Source organism: Engraulis encrasicolus, chromosome 16 (assembly GCF_034702125.1).
Source record: "Engraulis encrasicolus isolate BLACKSEA-1 chromosome 16, IST_EnEncr_1.0, whole genome shotgun sequence".
Lineage (NCBI taxonomy): Eukaryota > Metazoa > Chordata > Actinopteri > Clupeiformes > Engraulidae > Engraulis > Engraulis encrasicolus.
Genome location: NC_085872.1, coordinates 29,826,100 through 29,839,912, shown reverse-complemented (window position 1 = coordinate 29,839,912; position 13,813 = coordinate 29,826,100). Strand labels below are relative to the sequence as shown.

The following is a 13,813-nucleotide window of genomic DNA, read 5'->3' as shown; positions in this document are numbered from 1 at the left end:
TTTGTCAAGCCAATATATAAACTTGTTTTAAATATATAGGATAAGATTTCATGAGGCACCGGCCTTTTTGAGTGGACAGAGCCAAACTTCAAAATTCACAGCTACCTTTGCCCATAGGAAAACATTTTAAATGTGATACAGAGCTGATTTTAACCGACCAAAATGAACAAGTTAGACAAGCTAAACAAGCCATAAGAACCAGACAAACAACAAAATAGATATTGTCTTCCCTTTCCACACTAAACCTAACATTGACATAGTACTACCACTCTGGAGCTCCCTTGTAACTTAGGCATTAAAAGCTGAAACTTACACAGGCATGGGGTTTCAGTAGACACCCACCCCCATTCATTACTGTCTTTTACTGTTGTTTTAAGAGGCACACAGCTGCAGTCCATACAGACAACGTGCTACAATGAAAACAATATTCTAGTCTTACAGTGCTTTTGTTTTACAACAACGCTCCTTTAGATAGGGGGGCTGCAGTCAGCCTCCGTGTCATCCGTAATTAATTCAACACAAACTGGAGGGAAAAGAGGAAACTGAGAACAGAACAGAAAAAAAAACTTCTGAGCAGTGAAATTCTGAAACACTGGCTCTGTTTAAAAAAAAAAAAAGTTCCGCTTGAAACAATCGATCCATGGATACTGCCACGGATTTAATGAATATTTTTAGTTTCGTTTATTAGTTTCGTTTATTGATTTCAAATGCACCATTTTACTGCTTTGGGGTGGGGAGGCTTACTGTTCAAAACAATGAACAAGAGGCAGATTTCTCAAACATGGACAGGACCAGAGCTATTATGCTTCCTCACTTTCCTAACCAGTACCACAAAAGCACGCCACACAACTTGGATGAATTCCCCAGCAGATGTGCACCAAAAACCTTGTGGAAGTGCATTTTAATAACAAAAGAAAAGCTGTTGGGTAGACAGCACAGCTACTGGCCGAATTCAGATGATGCATGACAGCGATCAACCAATGGAGAAAGAGGAGGCCGGGCTGGTCATCAACTGAACTCGACCGACCACTGTGAGGGGGGAGAGAGAGAGAGAGAGAGAGAGAGAGAGAGAGGGAGAGAGAGAGAGACAGAGACAGAGAGAGAGAGACAGAGAGAAAGAGACAGAGAGAGAGACAGAGAGTGTGAGAGAGAGAGAGAGAGAGAGAGAGAGAAGAGAGAGAAGAGAGAGAAGAGAGAGAGGGAAAAGGAGAGGGGAGGGGAGGTGCCGGAGACCAGGCAGTGACCTCCATGTTCTCCCTATTGCCTCTTCATAAAGGGGGAGAGGGAACAGATTTCTTTTTCTCATGCAGATCTCCCCCCTCCAGCTGCCCACACAATAGGGGCTGCACATGCCGGCTGCCTGGCTTTCACAAAGAGGGCCCCGACCACCGCACACTCTCTCTTTCTAACTCACACACACACGCACGCACACGCACACACAAGAAGGAACGTGCCTTTTTCTTCACTCTTTCATGGTCAGGCAGACACAAAAGACAGCCTTCTGCCCCCCCTCTGCACCCTTGTCCCCTCCCTTTCACGGCTTGGTTGTGGCTTACTCACCATGCCCTCAAATCCGACTCTGTAGAGATTCTTGGCTCCATTGTCCCACAGGACGTAGGCCGCACTGTGAGGGCTGGCTGCACTCCAGTCCTGGATCTCTGTAACCTGGCAGACAGGAGTAGAGGAAGAGAAGGAAGCAGGGGAGAGAGAGAGATAGAGGGCGAGAGCGAGAGAGAGAGAGAGAGAGAGAGAGAGAGAGAGAGAGAGAGAGAGAGAGAAAGAGAGAGAGAGAGAGAGAGAGAGAGAGAGACAGAGAGACATGAGAGAGAGAGAGAGACAGAGAGACGGAGAGCAGGGACAGGATAGGCGGAAGAGAGAGAGGAACAGAGTGATGAGGGTGGTTGGCAAGGGATAGGATAGGTGCAGACAGTGAGGAATGGATAGCAAGAAAGGGCAAGACAGAGAGAGAAGTGAAAAGAGATGGAGAGAGGTGAGAAGGATGGCTACGGACAGACATTTTTGCACAGAAGGGATTGTTCGTCCCAATTCGTCACCCTTTTCAGCGTAGACAAGAGGACACCGTATGCAGAGCAGTGGCTATGGCCTGAACATAGCAAAGATTATTTGGAAATTTACAGCATTCGTTCACTCATTCAACAGACACTTAAACCCACTTCCATTCACTGGGGTTTATGGTGCAGGTGAGGCTTTTCATTGATGCAAAGGCCTAGAAATTAACTTCACGCCGTTAACACTTTGCTCTATTAGCTGTGCAGACAGGGAGCGGTGGACCCCTTTTTTATGACACTGTAAACCCAAACAAGCATCTACGACAGACAACATATTTGCCTGCAATCATCAATACACAGATGGCCGCCTCACTCTCTGGGCAATATGCTCTCCGCCTCATTGAGCCGAATTCCAGCACCGCACCCATGCCAATAACACTTCATCATCATCATCGTCATCATCAGGTGCGTGCGATGAATATGACTGAGCGCAGGCTTGTATGCCGCATCCGTATTTATTTGTGAATTAAAAGAGGATAAATAAATAAAAAGTTAATGGTGTTGATGTCTTTATTTGCTGCGAACCCCCAGTGGAATTAGCCAATTTATGTTACATGTCTCATCGAGGTCTAGCCTATGTGTTCCATAAGGCAAAATGTTCTTCATATCCCTGATGACGGCAACATTTTCTATGGACTTAGACAGGTTGCATATGAAGCTGCCCATCCGCAACAAAGTGAACACATGCCAACTCAGTGCACAGACTTGCAATATGTGATCTGGTAAGCCAAGCTAGGTGGCACTCTGATAAGTAGGCTACTGACGTGCCCAGGAATAATCTACATAGCAACATTTAACAATAACAAAGCTTGTGTCTGTCCTTCAGATTACAACATATTATTATGAATTCCTGGACGTCACGCCCACCTCTATATGTGCAGCTAAACTGACTCAGAGAGTCGTGAGCCTAAAAAACACTGGCAATACACTGTAAGGCATTACCTTTCCCCTTCGCCCATTGCCGCCATCTTGGTCTTCCCACTGCCAGTCCACGCCACGCACCACCCGGCCTCCGGTGAAGATGCCCCTGGCGGTGATCTTCTTGGACTTGCGCCGAGACTCGAGAAGGACCCTGCAGAGGAATCAGAGAGAACCAAACCAGTGAGAAGGAGGAGAAGAGTCATTGCTGGAGATAGTTTAAGTGCTTTCCTTGCCTTCAATTCATTGCTCGTCCCAAATTAATTACCGATTTAGTCTGAGACACAAAACACTTAATAGTGAAGGCCGGGAAAAGTACTGAGCTTTATGTTCCAGAAAGTGACTCAATGATCTTGTGGTGGGGTTCTACAGGGCCATCAATTCAACACTAACGGGCGATCTGAAAGTTATGCTGGTGCTCAAGGTTCAACAGCTGGAAGCTTGCCTTGCTTTCTCTCCTAATGGCAGCATAGCAGAGCATAGGCCCAATCCCAGCGCAAGGAGTAGGCTGGTGTCTAATAAAGCTGGTGAGAGACACTCTAGCAGGCCACAGCGCTCATGCAGACCACTCTCCCAGACTCATCGCAACGGCTATAGCTAGTGCCAGTGATGCATGTCGGCCACATCCACATACCAGAGATCTGGTGGTCAAGCCGTGCTATTTTGATACTGCTTCTGCGACACGGCTCTGTGCACTGTCCAAGGTGGAAGGTGGTTCATTCCCTTTCGTAATGTCAGTGCACAAAAAGCAAAAATGAAAAAAAGGTAAGCGGTGTCAAAGCATGACCTGACCCGCAATGGCACTTCATAGTTCACCAACATCACATTAAATGATAAGCGGGAAAGGCGCAAAAAGGTTGCAGACACATTTCCTTGGTGTCTGCTCAGGAAAAATAACTTCCAGCCCTCCTGAATGGCTGAGAGAAGCATGACATACAATGAGAACTTAATTGGTTAGACAGGGCCCACCAAGCCATCCACGCTTCAGAGGAGCCGACTGCTAGCTTTGCACTATGTAAATAAACAAACAATAGCACGCTGCCATGGCTACAGGTGTGGCAGGAATTACGCATCACTTCCTGTCTTCCGATAATTACATGTTAGGCAGGAGCAAAACAGGCATCAGCAATAGCATGCCTTCACACGCCATCCAACATTTTTAAACTGTGCTGTTCATTTGTAATTATCTCTTTTAAATCAACAGGTGGGTATGCGCATTCACAGCACATTATTAAAAAAAAAAAACCAACTTGGGCTAGACTATCCGACCACCATGTAAAATTACCGGGTGGAAAAAAAATAGGGAGAATTAGATAAATAAATAAATTACAGCGGTGCCCAGCAATGCTTAGCTTGCCATCTGGAAGCTGACCCATGCATTACCACGCCAGTGAGGGAAGCAGGGGATCCAGATGGCCATCTCTGATCCTCTGAGCTCTACAGGCATGTACATTCATTTTTTAAACCCCTAACTCTACCCCCCACACCCACCTCACACGCGTACGTACGTACACACGCAAACGCACGCACACACAGACAGACACAAACACACAAACTCCTAGTCCCACCCCCTAGTCACAGTAAACTCTCTGTAAACTCCAATTCGAGTCCAGGTCAATCTGTGCAGACAATCTAAGCAAAGCAGAGCAAAGCAAAGCAAGCAGCCAGTCTCATCAAACACGGCTCATGTTTGGACATGCAACGGTAGGCTCAACACTGCGAAGGGCGGGGAGGGAGGGAGGGAGGACGCTCACGTGTGCAGGCCAGGCCAGGCCAGCCTGCGGGGGCGGAGTGCAAATACTCGGGCTGGACTAGGGGTGGGAGAAATGACGATATTAAATTGTGAATCGTGAAATTGAGTACAAGATCGTCTTGAATCTGCCAAAGTGGAGAAATTGTGTAGATCGTTTTGCAGTGTGTGGATGTTTACTATCAGTATCAGAGTGATGTCTACTTATTACTTAATGTTGACGTCTTCAACGTCATCAAGTGTATAAAATGCTTGTTTTTGTTTTTTTGTTTTCGATGGAAGATCGTGATAAAAAAATCGGAATCGAGCTTCTATGTTAAAAAATCGTGATTTGACATTTTTGCCATAGTGCCGCCCACCCCTAGGCTGGACTGACTCATATACTCGTCCCCAGCACCGGGCCCTCCTCACAGGATGTGCTCTGGCTGTTTTGGACTGGAGAGGGGCACTGAGAGGGGGGCCCGCTCACTCGCTCGCTCCTCTTACTTCTAACTTCTTCACCTTACAGACGAATCCTACAGATGTGTGTGAGGACACAGGTGGGACCTTAAGGGACGTTCACTGTTTTTGAAAATCCGTGACCGAGCGAGGAAAAGGACCTACTTTCAGTCCACGGCTTCCTGTGCGTGGGCCGAGCCAGAGCTTAAAAACAAAGCTAAGCATGTAGAGGGGGAGAGAAAGGATGTTGTTTGAGGGAAGATTAAAAGAACACTTTTCTACAATTATATTATCTGCCTGCAGTCCCTGGCAGATTAAATCTAGATAAGTAAATACATAGATAAATAAATAACGAAGCAGTTAGGGTGGGAGATGGAATAAACGTATAACGGTGCAAAATGATAAGTCAATGGTTTTTCCATAATGTGTCTGCGCATCGACTCCAGTTTAGAATAAGTAGCTGCGCAGCCCCCTCACTGCAAACACGGTATAAAGGCGGAGGTAACATATAGCGGAGGGATCAATTTCCCGCAAACGTGAAATCCTTTATCAACGGCACTGTACTTAATAAGACAGATGGATAACTCACTTCTAATTTCTCACACTCTGCATTATGAGCAGATTCGCTCTGCTAGATAAAGTCGGCTTTGTCTGCCTGGGTTAGTTTACGAGTCGGAGGAGAGGTACACGACTCGTGAGACACAGGCTGATAGATAATGGCTCTCAAAGGGGTTACAATGTGCGTGTGTGCGCGCAGGTGTGTGTGTGTGTGTGTGTGTGTGTGATTCAATTAAGTCCTCTTGCTGTGCTCCTTACTGATTGAGTGGTGTTTACACGTGAGCGACGATGAAGGCCGCATATTGAGCAGGCCGTGCTTTTGATTCATGATAAGACTATCTGAAGGCGCATTCATTTCCACCAGAAAGGCCCATAACCTCAGCCCTGGGCCATATGCAGAAATGGGTTCATACAAGGAAATGACAAATGGATTTCAATTACGTCCCAACAATGTGGGAATTCCACAAAGTAGTGGAGTGATGTCTCGGAGGCTGGGACAAGGAGGTGGTGGCTCGTGGATCGGGGCTGGGGGGGCGGCATGGGAGCATGGATTTGCATTGTATTTCATAACGTCCAAGGCTGGCTCAAGCCAAACGCCACTCTGAAAAATGTTAAACACGGGCTGCTATCGTCACGCAGCAAGCAGCAACAAGCAGCGAGCAGCAAGGCAGTTGGCTGGTCATAGGGCATCTCTCATCTCTCGCATGCGTTGCCAGCCCGACAGGGCCTGCAGTCCAGTCAGTCACAGCGGAGCAGATCAGAACAGACCACAGTAGAGCAGAGCAGAGAGCGGGAGCAGCTTGGCAAGGCTGCACACGAGAGGAAACACCCCTCGATTTTTGTCACAGCCAAGCAGCACGGCCGGACGGATGGACACCCCGCCAAGCCTGTTTGCTGAAATGCAATGAGTGCTGACTGGCCTGGCTGGCTGGCTGGCTGGCTGTCTCGAGGGAGATGAAGTCACACGTGGTTGAAAGACGACCAGCTGTTGAGCCACCCCATTGTTTCCCTCCCCCCCCTCTCGTTTTATGGAAGGCAGATGAGGGGTGCGCTTCAGGAAGTGGCCGTAGATCATTCGGATGCTGGCTGTCATCAGCGTTAGGCAGACGCTGCTAATGGCAATGGCAACACCTCCGCTTCCACTCACGTCTCCCTTTTATGTGCAACTCAGTGTCAGTGAAGTGCATCCTACAGTGCAGCCGCTCTTTTGGGGAAGTCAAAAAAAATGTCATTGCATGCTGATAAAGACGGATGGGCATGGGCAGTAGTGGTGGGGTAATCTGAAATTGAACTGCTACCCAATGACTGCTGGGACCCTTTCTGTTTATTGTTATGTCTATCCGTGTTTATATTTACTGTGCCTTGCCGTTGTGCGTCTTGCCGATTGTATGTATTTGATGTTGGGGATACGTCAGGAAAAATTCCTATCGACTATGTCGACATGGCAATAAACTTCTTGAACTTTAACAATAGCCAACAAAAAACAGCACAGCACATGAAATGAAATGACAGAGGCAGATTGAGACAGGAGGGCTGTTTGTGTTTAACCCCGGTGTGTGAAGACTATAATCTGCTGCAGGAGCCTCCTAAACAGACCCCGCATATCAAAAGCCAACATTGAGGGCAGTGCAAAGAGGATCAAGGGTGGAGTACACACAAATGGCATGTGTGTCGCTCTGTTATAAAAACAAACCGAAAACATGCATGGCGAATCCTCTTTGAAAGACCCAAAAGCTGCTTCACTCAAAACTATAAATTTAGCACAAAAGAAGACACATCTACATACTTTCTGCAACGATATAGCCACAAATTCTATAGACACACCGATACCTCATCATATAGCACAGACGTATACATCAGGTTTATCATCATGTGCTTCATGGTGATGGCAAAACAGACCTTTGTAGTAATACTGGCTCATCGAGTTCAAGTGCGACATATACTCCCCTCCCCTTGTATATTATGGGTTTTTTGTTATGCCTTCCTTGGACAGAACAGTGCAGAAATGACAGTGATCAAGTGGGGAAGAGAGATGAGATAGGGCTGGGAGATGACACTGGCCTGATTCAAACCTGGGTCCCATGGGCAATGAACCGCGCCACAGTACCCCCATATACTACTTTTTCAAAATGTAACACGTGGCCTTTCAAAACCATCTCCACCTCCATCACAAACTTTATTCCTTGAAGCACTACACAGCAACTGAGCACCATTTCAATTGCTGCAACATTTACACTGCTAGTCTGCCCTCTTCTGTAGACTGCTCCGACCGCACTGTTCCATTATGTAATGTGATTAGCTTAGCCACCTTCATCAGACCCATCGGTCCAAATTAATTGAAATGGAACCTGTCCTCATTTCTGTTAAGCTGCACGTGTAGCATCAGAACCAGCTCTAGCTAACTACAGCTGAGGCCCAGAGATTCTTTATGGAGAATCAAAGGTGTTCGATTTCAGGCAAAGAAATAGAACGGCTCAGTGCCTAGAATGTGGGACCTACTACGAGAGTACTACGAGAAACCGCTATGTGACATCAAGGCAGTGGAACTAGTATGGTAGTCTTTTCTCACACAGCCAGCCAGCGTTAGCGGATTTGCCCAAACTGTGTGCAGCACCAACACTTTGAGACATACAAGCTGTGCGCCCTCATATTCTTAAGATCCTAACAACCTATTACACTCTGAGTAAAAGGTTCACCACTTAAACGTAGTTTATGCTCAGAAACCAACTTGTCAGCACAGTGATACAGACAGCTACACAGATTGTCCCCCCCCGCCGCAGACACTTGGTGTGCCATTCTGCGCCCGACAACAAGCAATTACTTCCTTGTTCAACTTTCACCGGGCTGACGGTTTGCGAGAGGAAAATGTGTGTGATATTCATTCAATAAGTTGTCCATCGTGCTTCGTAGCTTCATTTATTGACATGAACCCAAAGACAACACGTGCACTTGCAAGCTACGACGCTGAAGTTATCGGCACGGTGTCGCCACAGAAACATTCCGCTTTGTGCGACCTGCTCTCGACAATGAGCCACTTCCTTGTTCCAAACTACCTTGGTGGCTGCTAGTGCAATCAAAAATGCAGGTTAACATTTCTTAAATGCTCCATTTCCATTGCCGTCAAGTCTGTGTAAATAAATGAAGCTACAAAGCAACAGAGATGGTGTAGTCTACTCCTTGTAAGGCAGTTTGAACAATCCTCTCGTTGCCCCTGCCATTGTGGCGATGAATAACATAGCACAGACCTAGTGCAGAGCAAAAATCAAAACTATCTGCGGAGACCTGTGGGCAACAGGCTACCGCGAGAGCATACACAGCCCTTTAGATGGTTTAATTATGTCTTGAATGAGCTAGCTGCAATAAACAAAACAACCTGTAATTCTGAACAGTCCTCAGTTCTTAAGTAATGCAGAACGAGACAACAGTGATGGAAAAATACAGCTCTCCTTTCCACAATGCCCAACCAGTTAAAGCAATGAAGCCCCATTGGAAGGGGAGCCATTCTGACACATAAAAATAGTTTAAAACCACAGCAGACTTTATGGTGGCGTTTTTCTACACTGCAGTAAGTTTCTGGCTCATGCCACGATGACATTGTCTCTGTGCGCTGTTGAAATGCTTAACTTGAATTGCTGCATGATGTTACTTTGCTTAGGGGGGAAAAAGCTCAAATGGTTATTTTGCCTTTTTATTGACGAAAAACTGCAGATGCACTCAAAATTCACCAGTGATAAAAGGAAGCGCATTAAATCAAATAATTTTCAAAGCACCCATCGTATACGTTTTCAGACAACTCCCAATAAAACCAAATGCACTCAGATCTGAAGATGGTGATGCAGTCATCCAGGGGACCCAAGCGAGTCTCCCCAGCTGGACACACACTGCTAGGTGGTGGCAAGATGGCCCTGCTAAGGCTAGCACCTCTGCTCTATATCTCACAGAATAAGTCAGTGGCTTAGAGCAGTGCGTCATCTCTGTGTGAGCTCCAAACACAATTTCAGGAACCAGACAGACAGATATGGTGCCCAGCGTTTGAGAGGAAATCACACTGCATCTAAAATAACATGACAATTGACTGCCGGTATAACTCCAGGACTCATTATTTTCTGCCAACAAAGGGAATAAAGGAATCACAATTTTGGTAACACTTAACTTGACGTGTTCCTGCATAACACATTCATAACAGCTGTTATAAAGTCTGCACGAAGCATTCATGATCGGTTCATGACCCATTCTCATACCAAACCTTTCAAGAACCTAGTGGACGGAGGGAAAGCAACTTGTCAAAATAAAAGTTAAACAAAGAAGCATTGGAGGTTTTGTTCTGAACCCTCAATGATTACTGAGAGGGGATTAGATGATTTAGTGGCACATGCCACTATCATGTAGCACGTCTAAGTGCACTTTGTCGAACTGTGCCTATACCAAAACTGTTTCCTAAACCTAATCTGTCAGTGAACAATGCGTATCTACCAACCTAAAACATAGCCTTCCATTGGCATGCCACATGCCACTAAATCATCTAACCCCTACTGGTTTTACTTCAATGCCAGTGACAGAACATTTGAATGAAACACCCAGATTGGTTGTAATCAGGACGGCTTCAGAACGGAAATAGAAATGCTGCTTTGAAATTGTTGAACTTTTATTTTGACAAGTTGCCGTCCTTTTCTCTTCCATGTTTATGAAAGGTCTGGTATGAACGTCTTACGAAACAGTCATGAATCCTTCATGCAAAGTGCATAACAGCTGCTATCAATGTGTTATGCAGCGCCACGTCAAGTTAAGTGTAACCCCAATTTTATTTCCCAAACATAACCTAGCTGTGTGTCGATTTGGCATCATCAATAATCCTAAATAGTAGCCACAATAGCCGGGCTGCATTCTTTTTAGCCAAGGCACCCTGTTGTAGTGCTGACAGAGGAGGAAAGGCTTGTCGCCTGGCAACCGCTGCTAGGGGGCTGAGGACATGTGCTCATTCTGCATGCCGAGTTAGGCTCATGTCCTGCCTTCCTCACAAGCAGTGGAGAAAAATGAGTTATGTTTAGCTAGCTAGCATATGCCACATGAAAGCCTCTGGGCTGCAAAAGCTCATCGAGAGTGCTATGCTATATGGGCACAAGAGTTCTTGGAAAGGGGAGCATTCCTACCTCTCACTTCCCGGTGTGGTGATTCTGTAGAACCTGTGCCGCAGGTGGTGCTTGTCGCCATGGTAACAGGTGGTGCAGAGGTCATAGTTGGTGCACTCCGCACACTTCCAGCGGATGCCAATGATTGGCTGCTGGCGGCAGGTGTCACACATGGTGCCATCGTGTTTGATACCTGGAAAGCAAGAGTGATGTCGGTTATGTCAATATACCTACAACAGGGATGTCAAACACAGGCTCAGGGGTCAGATCTGGCCCACAGAATCATTTTATTCGGCTTACGAGATCATTTCAAATGAGTATTACAATTGGCCCGCATGCACCATAAATATATAGCACAATAAGACTTAAAATCAGGAAATTTGGTGTAGCAGGAATATGACTGGGCTCAGGCCTGTGAAACAGCTCACACTTGTTCGGGTATTTTTAAAATAAATATTGAGTTTGGCCCGTGACTTCATTGCAGATTTTTATTTTTGGCCCTCAGTCAATTTGAGTTTGACACCCCTGACCGACATCATGCAGGGAAGGGTCCGCAATTTAGAGGGCACAGAACCAGAGTTGAACTGGCAGACTGGTGAGCTAGTCTGGGCCCAGGCCCAGGGGTCAGAGTTGCCATGGGAGGGAGTCCTACAACTACAACCATGCAGTTCATCAGGGGATCCAATAGTGTGAAGTGAGACCACCACTTATGGATGTGTTCTGCTCCAAAGCAGGCAATATAGATAGTGGTTCCTAAACTTTTGCGGGACGCAGCTTAGCCCTGCAGCAAAATTGCATCCATAATCTCAACTTGATATACAGACAAAATGTGTACCAAACATGTTACCAGGTGCAAGTACTAAACAAATTACACTACTATGTTTCTGGCAATAAAATGACAAAGCTGATACAGCACAAAAGGTCATCCTTATATCTTTTTAAGGTTTGTGTACAACAAAGTAACCAGATTAAAGGTGATGATAATAAGTGGAAACGTGTGTAAATAAATAGTTTGTTATGGGATGTCTTATTCGCTAAAGTTAACATAACTGGACCATGGCACTGCCAAGTTAATGATCACCTTGACTGGTCTGCCAGGATGTGTAGAGAATCACCAAAGTCTCTGCTTACCTGTCGGTGCGCTGTCCAATATCCGCACGTCGTAGGCACCAGAGCAGCGGTAATTGGCAGCGGTCCCGTTGTCCCAAACAACCACCACTTCCTCGGGACTTTCAAAACTCCTCACGGTTCCAACATGCCCTTCGCCACCGTCCTGTTTTCCCCATTTCCAGTCCGGTCCACGGACGACTCTTGCGCCCACTCCTTCCATCATGATGCGGTTATTCCTTCCGGTGGTCATTTAGCTACAAATGTCGCAGTAACAAAAATACCACGAACTTAAAAAAAAACGTGCTGGCTTGAATGACTCAAAACTGGACTGTCTGTAGCCAAACCTATCGCATTCGTTCAGTGGCAGACAGGAAAAGTCAAGACAGGTTTAACCAACTCGCTACAGCAAAGTAACAATATTTCAAATTCCAAGCGTAAACCTTTACAAGTAGGCTACTCACACAATGACAAGATCAAGAAAAAGGCATTGATCGTCAAAATTGCCGTTATGATTGCAAGACACAGTTTATCTTTCAGTCTGTATCGATGTCAACATTACCCGGCTAGCTTTTCACATGCCAACAAAACCTTCAACCACAAAACACAACTGAGATTATCAATATGCGCCATGCGTAATTGTCCGATTTGGATAGAAGCGCGCACATTACTGTTTCTCCATTGAGATGAATTGTGAGCCAAGTAGTTTTACAACAAAACAAAATGTGTTAGCTTAAGGCTAGCTGTTTATGTCTCTCTCAACCGTCCACACTATCGCCAAACTAAGAAAAAAAGTCACGATTTGCCCCCAAGTGATGAAATTAAAGGGTGGACTGGTTATTGTGCCAAATTAAGTCTGTCTGGTGTTGTTTTCTGGACACTTCATTGTGCCAATAAATGATCTGAACTCGACAAGCGCATGTCAAAGCACAAAGTTGTACTGAAGTTACGAACGTGGTGGCAAGATATTAAAGAAAATGCATAGTGTTAGGATCGCATACATCTAAAATGGTCTGTCTAAATTCAGCAACGGCGTAGGCAGCTAATGTGCATTTTCTGATGAGCCAGGTGACAAAGATAGCTAACGTTAGCAGGTTAACTTCACAAGCTAACCAGTCTTGATGGTTTTCACGTCAAACGTCTGGCATTTGCAAGATCAAAACGTCCCCTTCGGCCAATGCATCCGAGCTGGAAAAACGAACGGGATCCGATAGACTTTTGAATCTATTGCAAGGATGAAGTTTGATGATACGACGAAGACTCAACAGATGAATCCAACTTCTTGTGACGCGTATTTCTGCTTCATCGGTGTGTATTCCACGAGAACGCCTACAACAATGGGGGGTCAGTTTCAAGATGGGGGTGTTAAGGCTACAAGCTAGCTAACAAACTATGCGACTTGGGCTGGCTAGCTCCCCATTACCATCTTGCTTTAAGTTGCGGGAACAAGCGACATACGCTTATATCTGCATTCAAAGCAAATAGTCTTGGTACTGTATGCGGTATTGCTTAGATCCCAAAATATATGAAAAATACAACCAGAGCTTGCCACCGAGTAGCCACATCGCCACGAAAAAGGAGACCTTTGTTCATGCTTTCCAAAATATTATACGTTAGCTACATCCAACTTTAGCATTCCAGGCCTTTTAAAAATTACTTACTTTAGAGATACATACGATCTCGTTATTTGTAGATTTAGTGTTGGTGAACCATACGCGCCATTCGAAAGTGTTGTTTTGGTGATATGATTCGTTAGTGTAAAACTGAGGTCGCCATTACTGTCAATCAGAACTCAAGCAGCAGGCGGAGGAAGGAATTGTTTGGTATCGTGCAGTTCCCGTGGC

At 45.8% G+C, this 13,813-nt stretch overlaps 1 protein-coding gene across 6 annotated transcripts in view; it reads right to left on the bottom strand.

Annotated features, from left to right (window-relative positions):
- mib1 (MIB E3 ubiquitin protein ligase 1) overlaps positions 1 to 13,813 on the bottom strand; it is an 89,245-nt gene extending 75,432 nt beyond the window's left edge. For 3 of the 6 annotated variants that reach the window (XM_063219332.1, XM_063219335.1, XM_063219337.1), the window contains exons 1-5: positions 13,631 to 13,812; positions 11,994 to 12,226; positions 10,884 to 11,055; positions 3,012 to 3,141; positions 1,561 to 1,665 (exon numbers count right to left, since the gene is read on the bottom strand). In XM_063219332.1, coding sequence (XP_063075402.1) covers positions 1,561 to 1,665; positions 3,012 to 3,141; positions 10,884 to 11,055; positions 11,994 to 12,222 — 636 coding nt within the window. In that variant the 5' untranslated portion in view covers positions 12,223 to 12,226; positions 13,631 to 13,812. The other 3 variants (XM_063219336.1, XM_063219338.1, XM_063219334.1) reach the window with 2 other exon arrangements.